The sequence below is a fragment of the Genypterus blacodes genome, unplaced genomic scaffold (genome assembly GCF_046128005.1).
Source record: "Genypterus blacodes isolate CSIRO-AG114 ecotype Tasmania unplaced genomic scaffold, CSIRO-AGI_Gbla_v1 ptg000120l_1, whole genome shotgun sequence".
Taxonomy (NCBI): Eukaryota; Metazoa; Chordata; class Actinopteri; order Ophidiiformes; family Ophidiidae; genus Genypterus; species Genypterus blacodes.
In genome coordinates, this window is record NW_027466923.1 from 509,055 (window position 1) to 524,371 (window position 15,317).

General features: G+C 43.6%; 2 protein-coding genes and 1 long non-coding RNA gene across 5 annotated transcripts; all 3 read right to left on the reverse strand.

Moving 5' to 3' along the window:
* Positions 1 to 3,037: 3,037 nt before the first annotated feature.
* On the reverse strand, positions 3,038 to 4,028 carry LOC143010126 (uncharacterized). Its single transcript, XR_012964764.1, has 3 exons — positions 3,935 to 4,028; positions 3,466 to 3,536; positions 3,038 to 3,384 (listed from the first exon to the last, which is right to left on the reverse strand). It is a non-coding gene; the product is annotated as an uncharacterized LOC143010126 (long non-coding RNA).
* A 558-nt stretch (positions 4,029 to 4,586) lies between these two features.
* LOC143010125 (hypoxia-inducible factor 1-alpha-like) lies at positions 4,587 to 7,852 on the reverse strand. Of its 3 annotated transcripts, none has more exons than XM_076162323.1 (7): positions 7,645 to 7,852; positions 6,349 to 6,419; positions 5,989 to 6,254; positions 5,638 to 5,883; positions 5,464 to 5,554; positions 5,272 to 5,372; positions 4,587 to 5,180 (listed from the first exon to the last, which is right to left on the reverse strand). In XM_076162323.1, exons 3-4 carry the CDS (start codon positions 6,079 to 6,081, stop codon positions 5,641 to 5,643), a joined length of 336 nt encoding a protein of 111 aa, XP_076018438.1. In that variant the 5' UTR covers positions 6,082 to 6,254; positions 6,349 to 6,419; positions 7,645 to 7,852; the 3' UTR covers positions 4,587 to 5,180; positions 5,272 to 5,372; positions 5,464 to 5,554; positions 5,638 to 5,640. The 3 variants fall into 3 exon arrangements, with proteins under 3 accessions (XP_076018438.1, XP_076018437.1, XP_076018436.1); XM_076162322.1 differs by having other exon boundaries at positions 5,989 to 6,111; positions 7,645 to 7,851; XM_076162321.1 differs by having other exon boundaries at positions 5,464 to 5,544; positions 5,989 to 6,419.
* A 753-nt stretch (positions 7,853 to 8,605) lies between these two features.
* On the reverse strand, positions 8,606 to 14,748 carry LOC143010124 (major facilitator superfamily domain-containing protein 12-like). Its single transcript, XM_076162320.1, has 11 exons — positions 13,789 to 14,748; positions 13,144 to 13,263; positions 12,326 to 12,536; positions 11,955 to 12,084; positions 11,178 to 11,402; positions 10,978 to 11,070; positions 10,598 to 10,690; positions 10,244 to 10,414; positions 10,045 to 10,139; positions 9,769 to 9,896; positions 8,606 to 9,635 (listed from the first exon to the last, which is right to left on the reverse strand). Exons 1-11 carry the CDS (start codon positions 13,934 to 13,936, stop codon positions 9,529 to 9,531), a joined length of 1,521 nt encoding a protein of 506 aa, XP_076018435.1. The 5' UTR covers positions 13,937 to 14,748; the 3' UTR covers positions 8,606 to 9,528.
* Positions 14,749 to 15,317: the final 569 nt, after the last annotated feature.

Genomic DNA, 15,317 nt, shown 5'->3' on the forward strand with positions numbered 1-15,317 from the left:
GCAGTCTGTTTAAAATATTAATATTTTACTTTACTCATTGTCACTATAGCAGCTTTTGTGAGTTGCCCAGTTAAGGGTGGTCAGTATAATACCATTGATCCATGCCATTTTGTTGGGTCTCGTGCTGTTTAATGGCTTTATCCAAAATTTGCTCAGTATTTCATTTACTTAAAAGTTTTCAGTTAATACGGTCGGGCTACGGAAGCACAAACATCACAATAATCCTTTTTCCCAACTCTGCAAAAGCAGACTATAAATCATGGCTAGAATGAAGTCAAAAGTAGTGCACTTTTCTTTCAGAAGCACTGCAATATACTTGTGCAATAAAATGTGCAATAAATCTGCAATAAAATGTGCAATAAAAACTGCAGCTCCCTCTTCACCTTGCCGCACCTCACCCGCGACGGTCAACAAACATTCCCGTACATGCCTGTACGATGACTTCCAGCTGCGCAGCCTGACACCGGAGGAGCCATGTCGTGTGGATCACTCACATCTTCTTAAATCTCTGCTGCTCACAGCTCCTATCCCAGCTCGCCATTCAGCGGACAAAGCAGTCGCGCAGCATCACCGGCCAGGCGCAGCCTGAGTCAAGGGATGCTCCCGATCCAGCCGCAACGACCAGCTTTGCTGAAACGATTTATTGCGGCTGTCATTTAAACTTTAGTGCATTTCCTGCGGCAGATCTAACTTATGTTGCTAAGTCACTGTTACTGTGTTGCAGGGTCTCGCAGTTAAACAAAGAAGCGTCACTCAGGGCCATGGCAGCTCAGAACCTACAGCGCAAAATAAAACTGTCTGAAATTCTTGGACAGGTGAGCCAGACATTGTTCACACATCAGGCTTTACATCTACACATGCAGGGTTTGAGCCTCTGTGTTTGATGTTTTCCCCAGGGAGCATTGCTCAACGGCCAACAAGAGCAGAAGAAGATTTTGAAGTAACCCATCCTCCTGACAACGCTTTACGTGTTTCAGCAAAGCTCTGAAGAATCACAGTGATGATCTGTGTTTTCATCTCTTTCAGATTCGTGTGCTGGGCAGCACGTCAGAGAGCAGCTCCCTCTTCACCTTGCCCGCGACGGTCAACAAGCACTAAATTAAGTAAATAATGTGTGTTATTAACATTTACATGTAGTTTTGTATAGTAATGTTGTTGTTAATGTTATGAAAGCTATTGGCACCATAAGAAAGAATTTGTGTGCTATGAATAAGTTCCTTGCTGCATGAAGACCAGTTGACATCAGAACACAGGATGCCCATCCCCTTCGCTACAGAAGGGGGGAAAAATTAAATTGAATTAAATTTGAAAGAAAATAAATAAAAATTAAATGAAATTCAATTAAATTTAAAAAAAAAAAAAAATGAAAAAATGACGTCACTTCCGGCCTGCGCAGACCCCGATTGAGTTTTTCTGCGCAGGTCCGGAAGTGACGTCATATCGGAAATGACGTCATTTCCGGACCTGCGCAGACCCCGATTGAGTTTTTCTGCGCAGGTCCGGAAGTGACGTCATTCCGAAAATGACGTCATTTCCGGACCTGCGCAGACCCCGATTGAGTTTTTCTGCGCAGGTCCGGAAGTGACGTCATTCCGAAAATGACGTCATTTCCGGACCTGCGCAGACCCCGGTTGAGTTTTTTTGCGCAGGTCCGGAAGTGACGTCATACCGGAAATGACGTCATTTCCGGACCTGCGCAGACCCCGATTGAGTTTTTCTGCGCAAGTCCGGAAGTGACGTCAGTTCGACAATGACGTCATTTCCGGACCTGCGCAGACCCCGATTGAGTTTTTCTGCGCAGGTCCGGAAGTGACGTCATTCCGGAAATGACGTCATTTCCGGACCTGCGCAGACCCCGGTTGAGTTTTTCTGCGCAGGTCCGGAAGTGACGTCATTCCGAAAATGACGTCATTTCCGGACCTGCGCAGACCCCGGTTGAGTTTTTCTGCGCAAGTCCGGAAGTGACGTCAGTTCGACAATGACGTCATTTCCGGACCTGCGCAGACCCCGATTGAGTTTTTCTGCGCAGGTCCGGAAGTGACGTCATTCCGAAAATGACGTCATTTCCGGACATGCGCAGACCCCGGTTGAGTTTTTCTGCGCAGGTCCGGAAGTGACGTCATTTCTTTTTTTTTTTTTTTTTTTTTTTTTAATTTACTTTACTTGATTTAATTTGTTTTTATTTCATTTATTTTATCCCCCTTCTCCAGCTGCCAAGGTGAAGAGGGAGCTGCTCTCTGACGTGCTGCCCAGCACACGAATCTGAAAGAGATGAAAACACCGATCATCACTGTGATTCCTCAGAGCTTTGCTGAAACATGTAAAGCGTTGTAAGGAGGATGGGTTACTTCAACATCTTCCTCTGCTCTTGTTGGTCGTTGAGCAATGCTCCCTGGGGGGAAACATCAAACACAGAGGCTCAAACCCTGCATGATGTGTGAACAATGTCTGGCTCACCTGTCGAAGAATTTCAGACAGTTTTATTTTGCGCTGTAGGTTTCTGAGCTGCCATGGCCCTGAGTGACGCTTCTTTGTTTAACTGCGAGACCCTGCAACGCAGTAACAGTGACTTAGCAACATAAATTAGATCTGCCGCAGGAAATGCACTGTAATTTGTTGACACCTACTTTACCTCTTAGCGATCATTGCGGCTGGATCGGGAGCATCCACCGACTCGGGCGGCGCCTGGCCGGTGATGCTGCGCGACTGCTTTGTCCGCTGAATGGCGAGCTGGGATAGGAGCTGTGAGCAGGAGAGATTTAAAAAGATGTGAGTGATCCACACGACATGGCTCCTCCGGTGTCAGGCTGCGCAGCTGGAAGTCATCGTACAGGCATGTACTGGACTGTTACACAATTCAATGTATTTACCTCAGAATGATAACTGTTAAATGGAGAGAACATTCAGACCACTCAAGGTTTAAACAATAACTTTATAATTGTGGAGTTAACACATTTGTTAAGAACAAGTTCTACAACATACAAGTACGAGGAAAATAAATTGCTTTTAATAGTTTTCCTTTTAAGAAAATAGAAATTGTGAGACTTTAGCTTACATTCATTGCTGTCAGCAGCCCCAGACTCAGTGGTGACCTGCTGGAAAAAGGAATCCTTTGCACCAAAACCTAAGACACTGCTGTGGCGTTTGTACGGTGGAATGCTGCAGATATCACATGAAGTGCACAAGCGGCAGCCAAACTAAGGTCAGACTCATACAGATACACAAATAAAGGGCGGGGCCTTAGAGAGGGACTGAGAACGTTAGGCAGAAACTGTAGTGTCCAGTCTGGTCCAGCAGTGAGCAGGCTGAGCATCGACTCAGTTAACATGGGCTCCTCCGGCGTCCGGGAACATCGGGTCTCTCGGCTTTAGCTCGGCAACAATGCTGGAGTGAAATGACAGACAAAGCTGATGGTGAGATATTGTGCAGCTTAGCCACCAGACGTCATGACTTCTAAGCATTTACCTCTGTGTTAGCGTCAGCATCATCACACCGATGTACCGCCGCTTAGTCCCTGGGCCACCAAACCACCAACCCTGGAAAATGTGAAGGAAACAGACAGATGTCAGCAAAATGGTCCGGCTTTATGCTAAAGCAGAGAATTTCAAGCTCAACGTGCCACAGGAAATGAAATAAATGTAATGAAAATAGTTTTTTAAATGTAATTTAATCTAATAAAAGAAATTTAACTTAACACAAGTTAATACATTAAATTAAATAAATAAAAACATTTAAATACATTTAATTAAAGTTATAAATATATAAATAAATAAAAATAAAACAATGACATTTTCTCCTTTGGATTTAGACCCAAAACACACACCGTATTTACAGGCACACACTACTAGACCGTCATGGAGCAGATATGTTTATGTTGTAGTGCAGGGCATGGCTCAATGGTATTATACTGACCACCATTAACTGAGCAACTCACAAATGCTACTGAAGAACCGGTTCCCATCAGGGCTGCGTTCTCTATCCTCTGCTCTTCTCCTTATACACCAACGCCTGCAGTCATCTGTAGGTCCAGCTCCTGAAGTTCGCGGAAGACACCACCCCTCATTGGACTCATCTCCGATGGGGACCAGTCCGCCTACAGGCGGGAGATTGACCGTCTGGTGAGTTGAGGCAGGCAGAACAATCTGGAGATTAATGCTCTGAACACAAAGAAGATGGTTGTGGATTTCTGACTCAACGCAGCCCCGCCCGCTATCATTCTGTGTGTCTCCCAGCTGGCACCATGGAGTCCTTTCGTTTCCTGGGACCTATCATCTCCCAGGACCTCCAGTGGGAGCTCAACATCAGCTCCCTCACCAAAAAAGCCCAGCAGAGGATGTTCTTCTTGCGGCAGCTGAAGAAGTTCAACCTGACAAAGACAATGATGGTGCACTTCTACTCTTCCATCATTGAGTCCATCCTCACCTCCTCCATCACAATCTGGTTCACACACAAGTAAAATATGAATGAACTATGTACAGTAACACACTTACAGTAATGTATTAAAGAGGCATGTACTGGACTGTTACACAATTCAATGTATTTACCTCAGGCTGATAACTGTTAAATGGAGAGAACATTCAGACCACTCAAGGTTTAAACAATAACTTTATAATTGTGGAGTAAACACATTTGTTTAGAACAAGTACTGCAACATACAAGTACGAGGAAAATAAAACAGTTCAAATCCCATTACAACTACTTATAAAAAGGCTTAATGTATATTGCTGGTAATAGTTTTCTTTTTAAGAAAATAGAAATTGTGAGACTTCAGCTTACATACATTGCTGTCAGCCGCCCCAGACTCAGTGGTGACCTGCTGGAAAAAGGAATCCTTTGCACCAAAACCCAAGACACTGCTGTGGCGGTTGTACGGTGGAATGCTGCAGATATCACATGAAGTGCACAAGCGGCAGCCAAACTAAGGTCAGACTCATACAGATACACAAATAAGGGGCGGGGCCCTAGAGAGGGACTGAGAACGTTGGGGAGAAACTGTAGTGTCCAGTCTGGTCCAGCAGTGAGCAGGTTGAGCATCGACTCAGTTAACATGGTCCAGAGCAGCAGCAGCGCCTCTCCCAGCAGGAGGTACTGCCGGCCCTGCAGGGGGGCGAGGGTGAGGTGCAGCAAGGTGAAGAGGGAGCTGCGCTCTGACGTGCTGCCCAGCAGACGACTCGCCCAATCTGAAAGAGATGAAAACACAGATCATCACTGTGATTCTTCAGAGCTTTGCTGAAACATGTAAAGCGTTGTCAGAACGATGGGTTACTTCACCTGTGGGCAGTGGAAGAATGGTCCGATGGCTGCAGCCGGTGCCTCTGACTCTGAGACCTTCAACATCTTCTTCTCTCTTGTTGGTCGTTGAGCAATGCTCCCTGGGGAAAACATCAAACACAGAGGCTCAAACCCTGCATGTGTAGATGTAAAGCCTGATGTGTGAACAATGTCTGGCTGTTGATGACTCACCTGTCCAAGAATGTCAGACAGTTTTCTTGTGCGCTGTAGGTTCTGAGCTGCCAAGGTCCTGAGTGACGCTTCTTTGTTTAACTGTGAGACCCTGCAACACAGTAACAGTGACTTAGCAACATGAATTAGATCTGCCACAGGAAATGCAGTAAAGTTTGTTGACACCTACTTTACCTCTTAGCGATCATTGCGGCTGGATCGGGAGCATCCACCGACTCGGGCGGCGCCTGGCCGGTGATGCTGCGCGACTGCTTTGTCCGCTGAATGGCGAGCAGGGATAGGAGCTGTGAGCAGGAGAGATTTAAAAAGATGTGAGTGATCCACACGACATGGCTCCTCCGGTGTCAGGCTGCGCAGCTGGAAGTCATCGTCCATGGGGATGTAGGGAGCCAACATGTCCAGGTCCAAGCCTTCCATTGCCTTTGAGACACAGACAAAGATACAATGAGTGAATGAGGGATGAGGAAACCTTCCCGACATTAGATCAAGGATGTCCTCAGTACCGTCGTCTTAACCGTAACATACCTGTGTGGTGACTGGCGTCCTGGGTTGTGTATCAATGGCAAACAGCTCCTCAACCAGGTCTAGTTTGAAATCTGAGCTCATGTCTGAGTCCATGGGGAAGCAGAGGTATACTCCACTGTCGGCCTAAAGGGCAGAGATGCACACGTTACCAAATCTGTAAACATGCTAACCTGTTGGCTGGAGAGCCCATCATGACCCTGTGGATCAGGATGCTGTGAGCCACATCCGGGAACATCGGGTCTCTCGGCTTTAGCACGGCAACAATGCTGAAGTGAAATGACAGATGGACAAAACACATCAAAGCTGGTGTGAGATATTGTGCAGCTTTGCCACCAGACGGCATGACTTCTAAGCATTTACCTCTGTGTCAGCGTCAGCATCATCACACCGACGTACCGCCGCTTAGTCCCTGGGTCACCGAACCACCAACCCTGGAAAATGTGAAGAAAACAGACAGACGTCAGCAAAATGATCAGGCTTTAAGATAAGATAAGATGAAATGTTATTATCCCGAGGAAAATTACTGTGCAACAGTTACAGTACAGCATGAAAACAAGAACCAGAAATCAGAAATCACTCAACTAGTGCAATAATGAAAAGTGCAAGAAAGCAAGTAGATAATAAGTACACGATAAGTACACACAATAAGGGGTACGAAGTACATACAATGGGGGAACAGTACATGACAGTATACTGTAAGTACATAAGGAGGACAAGGTTACAAGTGCAATGTGCATCTGACTGAGGTATGAGTAATGACAATCTATACAACGACAGCAAATGCTAAAGCAGAGAATTTCAAGCTCAACATGCCACATGAAATGAAATAAATTAAATGAAAATAAAGGAATTTAAATGTAATTTAATCTAATAAAAGAAGTTAACACAAGTTAATACAATAAAATATAAAATACATTAAATACATTTAAATACAGTTATAAATATAACAAAACAAAATAAAAAATAAAACAATGGAATACAATCGTTTGGATTTCGACCCAAAACACACACCGTATTTACAGGCACACACTACTAGACCGTCATGGAGCAGATATGTTTATGTTGTAGAGCAGGGGCATACAACTACAATTTAAAGAGCGCCAGTAGAGAACATTTCTCGGAGCAAAGGTCTGGAGGATCACAATGTCTAACTATGTAGTGTGTTATTATAGTAGCCCAATTGTATCAACATCTGCATGTAATCAATACCTGACTGTCAAATCAAATGAATTTAGTACGATTCAGATAACAAATCTCAACACAAAACGAGGAAAGAAAAACACCAGCAGCTCTGAGGGAACACTGAATGTGAGGATCCCGGTGGACTCTGCTCATATTGGGCTCTAAGACCACTTTTCTACGATCTAACTTCAGATTTTAGCGGCTATGTTTGTTCAAAACCCTAATGCTTCGTCTCATAATGCTGTTACACATTGGCACTTTTAATACGAACACCGATTCTGAACAAGTATGTCGACTACACTTTTTAGAGAGCGCCATTTTGTCTCCCTTTCTCCGCCTCACTCCTATTTCTCAACTTTCTCCGGCTCAGTCGTCTGTATATATCTCTTAGATTTAACACACGTCAGCAAAATGATCTGACTTTAAGCTAAAGCAGAGAATCACAAGCTCAAGCACAACAACATTTTCACTTACCTGTGTCGCTCTTTCTTTTTCCGCTTCCGCCTTCAACTTGGCTCTGACTCAGCAATCACCTGTCTGCCTGGAGAGTCACGCTTTTTACCGCCAAAAGGCACAAACCTGATTGGCTGGAGTAGTATCACGTGGGATGGCTTAACTCGCATGCAATTGGTCTCTGAGTTTTTCCTCGCTAAACCATTACCGTAGACGTCACCTGTCTGCCTGGAGCGTCACAATTTTTCCCGCCAAAAGGCACAAACCTGATTGGCTTGAGTATCACGTGGGAGGGCTTAACTCGCATGCAATTGGTCTCTGAGTTTTTCCTCGCTGAACCATTACAGTAGTCGTCACCTGTCTGCGTGGAGCGTCACAATTTTTCCCGCCAAAAGGCACAAACCTGATTGGCTTGAGTACCACGTGGGAGGGCTATACTCGCATGCAATTGGTCTCTGAGTTTTTCCTCGCTGAACCATTACCGTAGACGTCACCTGTCTGCGTGGAGCGTCACCATTTTTACCGCCAAGAGGCACAAATCTGGTTGGCTTGAGTAGTATCACGTGGGATGGTTTAAACACGCATGCAATTGGTCTCTGCGGTTTCCTCGCTAAGCTATTACCGTAAATACTGTAAAAGCGGCGCCGGTCATAATAGGAGAGCCCCGTCTTTTAAACCATAGCCCTGATTGGATTCAGGAAGCTTGTTACGCTGAATGTGCAGTATTTGTTGTGTGGTTCTCGGAAAAGTAAGAAGTGAGACAAACAACAGTAATTTGTTAAATGAAATTTAAATGGTGCCTCATTTACATAGAATACAATTCATAGAATACATCTGCAATCAAAAGGAATCACAGAGAGTTTCAGTCCAAACAAGAGACAAGTCAATACTTGCTCGAGTGTGTGTTTGTGTGTGTGCCATGCTTCCTCTTTCCAGTGAGTCTTTAAAGAGCTGTGGGTATCACAATAGTATGAAACAGGACTTCACTGCATCACTTCAATTTCATTTCAATAAAATCACAATGTGATACATTTATCCACAGGTATTTGGTAAACAAAAGAAGACACAACACTACAATAGCAAACATAATTCTTTGTAATGACTGAATGATTCCCTTGAGGACTCAACAGCATTTAACAGCATGATTCCAGAAACACTGTATTTCAATATGAATGTTAAATGTATCCACTTAATCCCTTTAATATGGCAACAAAAATAGCAGTGCTGTTTTCCAAGTATATATTTTCATGGACATTTCCCATTTTGGCCCTTTGATGAAAATAAGAGAAACAATGTAGGAAGAAAACTAGTTTGAAACACCAATATGTCCTTGATGAGTAACAGATAGTAAAGAAGTAAGCGGAGCTCTTTCAACAATGCTTATCTCATTTCAGACACCTCAGTACAGAGCTTGTTCTGTACTAATTCCGTAATTCTGTTTGGGGGGAAATGTTGTCAATACTCCTCAAAAAAAGCATTCCAAACAGGAATGTCTAATAAATTTCTGAGGTTGTTGCGTTACATTTCAACGAGCAGCATTCATTTCAAACATATTTATAAACTTTCACTTTTTGCACACCTGAGTTTGAGTGAGTGTAGAATAATAATAATAATAATTATAATAATAACAATGTGCCTTAACTTTCCCTTCAGATCTCTTGACCTACACACATTGGTTGTTAACTCTAAATAACTTCCCTTGTCATTAAATAGAAAATGTACAAGGTCCAGGTTTTTGTAGATAGAGTTTCTCATACATCCACAATCCCTTTGTTCTTTTCAGTTTTTAAAGCTGTTGGTCCAGGGTTTGCAGGGTTTTGCAGGGTTTTGCAGGGTTCATTTGTTTGTTCATTCTCTTGGTCTTCACCGTGTGTACCAGTCGAGCCTGAACCTGGAAAACGTGTGTCAGTGTGAGAGAATGTCTGTATCGCTCTGTATTCCTGGGACACTGGGTGAAACGGGAGGTTGTGAGTTTGCACCATTAGGGCTGAAGTCCGGGTCCGCCTGATAGCCTGTTGACAAACACAGATGAAGAGAGATAGACAGAGATGTAGGGGGGTAGAGAGAAAGTGAGTTAGAGAGCTGTGCACATGTACATATTTTGCAGACAGATTGATTACAGTTAGTGTAATTTATGTGTCTTACGTCTGATTCTGATTGGCCAGATGAGGATGGTACACAGAGCTGTAGCTGCAACCACAGCCACGCCCCCTGTCACAACCACCATGACGTAATGGTAGTACCATACACAGTCCGGACAGCAACCAACAGTACTGAGTGTTAGAGAGAGAGAGAGAGAGAGAGAGAGAGAGAGAGAGAGAGAGAGGGAGTGGGAGAGGGAGAGGGAGAGAAAGTTACTCTTGTATACAGGAGTATCCTAATTGTCCATGTGAGTGTGCATGTATGTGCGTGTAGACTAACCGGCAAGGATTCAGGGCCTGAATGATCATCACAGCTACTCCATTGGCCATTTTATCAGTAAAACTCATGGCTCCATAGACAAACGCTCCACTTTGCTGCAGAGGGAGAGAGACAGGAAAATGTAGTCAGTAAGAAAGAAAGAAAGAAAGAAAGAAAGAAAGAAAGAAAGGTTAAAAAGAAGAACGAAAGAAAGCCGTACCGTTTGATCAGCTATCAGGTCAGCAGTCATGGCGAGTGATATCACCAAGATGGTAGCTGACCCCACCCCCAACAGGACGGCTGCCGCGTAAATCCCCTGCCCCATCTTCTGGTCTATCAACACCCAGTAGGAGAAGGCCAGGATCAGCAGCAGCCCAACAAAATAGGTCAGCTGGACCAATCAGAGGGCAGTCAAACAGAGAAGTCATTATTTTTAAATGTTCATGCAAATGTTGATACAAGTTGAAAATGATTGACGCAAGCAAATACATTTCTAAAAAAAGACATTGTAGGCTTGCTTGAGGTTATGGGTGAGGATGTTTCCATTCAGGATTCACAGTGAGGGCCTACTCACACATTTTCCAATGAGTTTGCTGAGGGGCTTCATGATGAAGGAGGACAAAAAGCCACTAAGGTACATCACCAACGGAATGATGGCTATGAAATTCTATTGGAGGCAAAGGGAGGGAAGAACAACAAGAACATGATGGTCAGATAAATTCTTGGATAATAGCGTGATTGAGTGACGAAAATATAGAAAAATTGGCGGACGTAAAAGACGAAAAATAGAAAAGCTTATACATAAACTTTTAAACTGTTATTATTACATTTAGGAATTAAATTTGAGGCCTAAATTCCACAGTAATCATTGGCTGACAGCACCTTATCCCTTACTCACTGTCAATGGAAAGAACTGATTGGAATGACAGATCTAGGTGTGTGTGAATTCGTTACCTTTTGTAGTCCCAGTGTGTTGATGAGATACATAGAGATGTAGGTCTGAGAGAGATTGACTATCAATCTGGTGGACATGTAGAGTAGCGCCACCTACAGAAAAAGGTGACATCTTTTAGTTTTTGATAAGTACTACATTCACCGTGAAATGTGAAAGACACTGAGCTAACACTGAGCTAACTCTATCAGTCTAGTTGTACCTGATAGAAGGAAGGCTGCTTTAACCAACATTTCCACAGGAGCAGAGATGATGACTGCTTAGAGCAAGAAGGGAGGGAACTTTCAACTTTCTTTTCTTCTTCTTCTTCTTCTTCTTCATCCTTCAACCTCTCCCTCCTCCCCACCCCTGAAGATCTCTCTAAAGTTCCCAGGTGGAAAAAGAGGGAGAATAGGCACCCTATACCGAGAACTATCAGTGCCAGGTTCTGCAGTACAAATAAAACACAATACATCAAGTTCTGCAATAAAAAACATTTCATTCCACTGTAAATATACAGAAATGCAAATATGCCAACAGTTTAAGAACATTTCTCCATGTATGATTGCAAGGAATTTAGAGTTTTCCCCATCTAAACTCAATATTATTATTAAAAACAAACAGAGAATCGAGGGATCTCTGTGAGAGTAAAGGTCAAGGCCAAATGAGTACAGTTCTTCGCTGCGTCTACAAATGCAGGTTGGGACTCTAAGATACAAAGGGGAAGCCATATATCAATAAACATCCAGGAATGCCGCTGACTTCTTTGGGGCCTCATTGTAAACTTTGCACAATTGTACATTTAGCTCAGACAATGGTGGCAATAATGTACAGAAAGTTCTATCTAACCACTGTGCCAGGTTACTGAGATGTCTCTGATAGAAAAAGGTGTGGTCCATTATGAAGCGTAGCAGGGAACTGGGAAGCTGAAGTGTTGTGCCAAGCAAGAACGGGAACCAGCTTTTACACAGAGAAAAGGGGACGGACTCTTCCTCCTCACCCTGAAAAGTGGAATGTCTACGGGTCCCAGTGCGTCATTGAGGGGATCATCGTCTTGCCTGGCCTGCAAGTGGAACAGCAGGTAGGCCACCGCATACACTGTGATGTTGGCAATCACCGTGAAGGCGTACCTAACCAACACACACACACACACACACACACACACACACACACACACACACACACACACACACACACACACACACACACACACACACACACACACACACACACACACACACACACACACACACACACACACACACACACACAATCAAATTGAGCATGTATGCTCAGTAATCTAAGATAGATGAGAGAGAGTTCTATGTCCTATGCTTCCTTTTTGGAGGACATCAACAGGCGATGACTCACCTGTATGCAGTGAGTTCTACTTTAGCGTGTTCACAGGTGACCAGCTCGGGAATGAGTGACAGGTGGGAGATCTGAGTGGCGGCCCAGCCGAACTGGAAGACGACGATGAACGGCACGAAGTAAATGAAACTGGCCCACTGAGGAGTGAGAGAGGTGCAGGCCAGACACTGGTTGAAGACGAAGGCAAAGGACAGAACCACACTCAGTGTACCTGGATAACACACATACACAAAACATGAGTGACACAAAGACACAAAAGACATTGTGACACCTGTGGTCCCTCCTCTTCCTTCCTACCCAGTGTGTGTGCCATTACTCATCCGCCTTTCCTTCCATCCTCAGGATATGAAGTGAGGGGAGGAGAGGAAGGGAGGAGCAGGACAAGACAGAATTCATTATTGTTGAATGATTGAATTGTATTGAATTGTCCCTTAAGTTATTCTACAAACAAGCACTATTGATGCTCTAAATCTATACTCTGCACTTTAAGGGTAAACCGGCTCTGAGTGATATCCAATAATAAGTCAGAAAGCTATTCTCTGTAGGTGGAAACTTTGAAACTTGCCCTTTACCCTCAGGGCAATCAACCATTTCAAATCACATGATCTGCATGAGGCATTTCCTGTTTCTCCTGTTCCTCTGATTCTTTATTACCTAACTTCTGGAGGATGACACGTGTATTTGGGTATATTTAAACCTATTTTTGAATGATGTCATCCTTCCTGACAGCAGTACAAAATGAGGTTATGATTGCAGTGAGGCAGACAACAACAAAATGCTTCAGCCAGGATTAAATGTAAACATTTTCTCCATCTTACCAACTAAATGCCACGTCTTCCTTTTGCCATAGTTTCCAATGCCAGGGGTTCTGTCAGACTCAAAGCCGATAAACGGTGTACACACACCATCGGCTATTTGCCCAACCAGCAACAGCCCACCTGTGGAGAAAGTCCCGACAGCTCAATACACTCATGTTATTATCCATGACACAGGCAGAAATACACAGCATATTAGTACAAGCATGTTTAGTATGTGAATCCATTATATGTAAAAGACATGCATATCCTGGGACAGGAGGTTAAATGAACAATGAATAAAGCAAAAGTAGTTTTGCTGTCGTTGTTTCAACTCTATTGTTATTTTGGCAGCTGCAAACAAACGTAATAATTTAAAGTAACAATTACAGTACCTGATAAAGATCCAAATGAGCAGAGTACTTGGGTTCTAAGTCTTGTCTGTTGTCAATTACTAGACTTGTTTTACTCTATCAAAAAAAACAAGTAAAACAAGTCTCTCTCCTCGACTCATATCTGCATACTTTTCTTTGCACCTGTGTCTAACAAACTAACTCACTTCATTGTTTTGTGTCTTAGACAAAATGAGGATGTGAGTATGTTTGAATTAACACCTCTACACAGTCATGCATAATGATAAAGTAGGGTGTGTGTGTAGTATCAGCTGACCTGCGTAATTGTTCTCGAATCCCAGCACTGAATGGTAGTAAACTAGCAGATAGGTGAACCACATGGAGGCACACAGATCGTTGAGAAAATGTCCCAGTGCATAGCTGAGCCTCCTCCAGGGAGTCAGGGTCCTCTGTGTGTCTGACATCACTAAACACTTGACTGCTCAACCCTTCAATTACAAACTTGAGCGGAGATCAGCTGAAGTCAGACGAACAAATGTAGGTTTTGCTTTAACCTTGTTTTTACATAGCTACTGTTGGTAAGAAGGAAGAATAGCAGTAAGAAACAGAGAGAGTTTCCCCTTCCTGGTGGGAGTTTCCTCTTTCAGTCAGGTGACAGAGAGCTGAGCTCATCATCAGATCCCTCCCTCTGGTTGCGACTCACAAGTCAGGTCACAAGTCAATTATCCAACTATTTGTAGAATTGTGGAGTTGCTTAGGAAATCAAACAATTTTGTTTACATTACTTTGAGACTCGACTCCTATGACTCACGTCTGCATCTCTATGGGCATGATAGCGCTGCCAAGACTCCCTCACTAAAGTTAAGAATCATGTCATATGGAGTCACGTGACTTAGACAGGACTTGGTCCAATGTCACATACATAACTATACAGTTAACATTGTTGAGTGAATGATCTCGTCTTTCCCACTGTCAGCAAGTCAGGCAGCAAAAGCACAAGGACGAGCAGAGTCGACAGCTGATCAACAGAGCCACTTAGCAAAACAGAAAGGAGATTTCCCACCGACTTCCGCCAGCTGATATAAATTAAGAGCTGGTATTTCACTGACAGAACGCAACAACATACAACAACTCTTGTGTTCGTTTCGCACAACTGACCTAAAGCAAACAAGGGAAGCTGACAAACACTCCGAACTGCACGACCGATAAAGACGGAGCTAGTAACAACAACATCTTGCGAAGGGAAGTCCCAAACTCAACAACACAGGGACGTGTAATGATGACGTCATCGTGACGTCTAAATCAAAGGCCAGGTGAACGAGCCAAGTCTCTTAAATTCTCCCCAAAAAGTATTAAATGTTTTAAAACTTTATGTATTGTATATATTTAATAAGAAAAAGAACAAATAAAGCGAAACCGTGTAAATACTATAATATGTGTGTATATTAATATTTATTTATTTATTACATTACATAACGATCATTTAGCAGACGCTTTTATCCAAAGCGACTTACAATAAGTGTGTTCAACAAAGGTAGATAAAAGAACTTCAGGTCACAAGAAATCGTAAGCGCATTTCCTTCCTAAACCAACAGCTAAGAGCATAACTAGAGCTAGAGTAGAAGTGCAATAAGTTAGGTACTATGATGAATGAGAAAAAAGGACAAATTAGAAATGATCCGGGTAGTGTTTCTTGAAGAGATGGGTCTTCAGCCTGCGGCGAAAGATGGGCAGCGACTCCGCTGTCCTGACATCAGTCGGGAGATCATTCCACCACTGAGGTGCCAGAACAGAGAAAAGCCGTGACCGCATCGATCGCAAGCAGGGGCCGCTGAGCGCCGGGGC

Excerpts from the sequence above, each read along its gene's own strand:
- LOC143010124 (XM_076162320.1), bottom strand. The coding sequence starts at position 13,936 with ATGTCAGACACACAGAGGACCCTGACTCCCTGGAGGAGGCTCAGCTAT. Across the intron at positions 11,403-11,954 it reads TAGACATTCCACTTTTCAGG|AACCTGGCACTGATAGTTCT; the intron begins GTGAGGAGGAAG and ends TTTGTACTGCAG. Across the intron at positions 11,071-11,177 it reads AGCAGCCTTCCTTCTATCAG|GTGGCGCTACTCTACATGTC; the intron begins GTACAACTAGAC and ends CTTTTTCTGTAG.
- LOC143010125 (XM_076162323.1), bottom strand. The coding sequence starts at position 6,081 with ATGGACTCAGACATGAGCTCAGATTTCAAACTAGACCTGGTTGAGGAG. Across the intron at positions 5,884-5,988 it reads GGACGCCAGTCACCACACAG|GCAATGGAAGGCTTGGACCT; the intron begins GTATGTTACGGT and ends TGTGTCTCAAAG.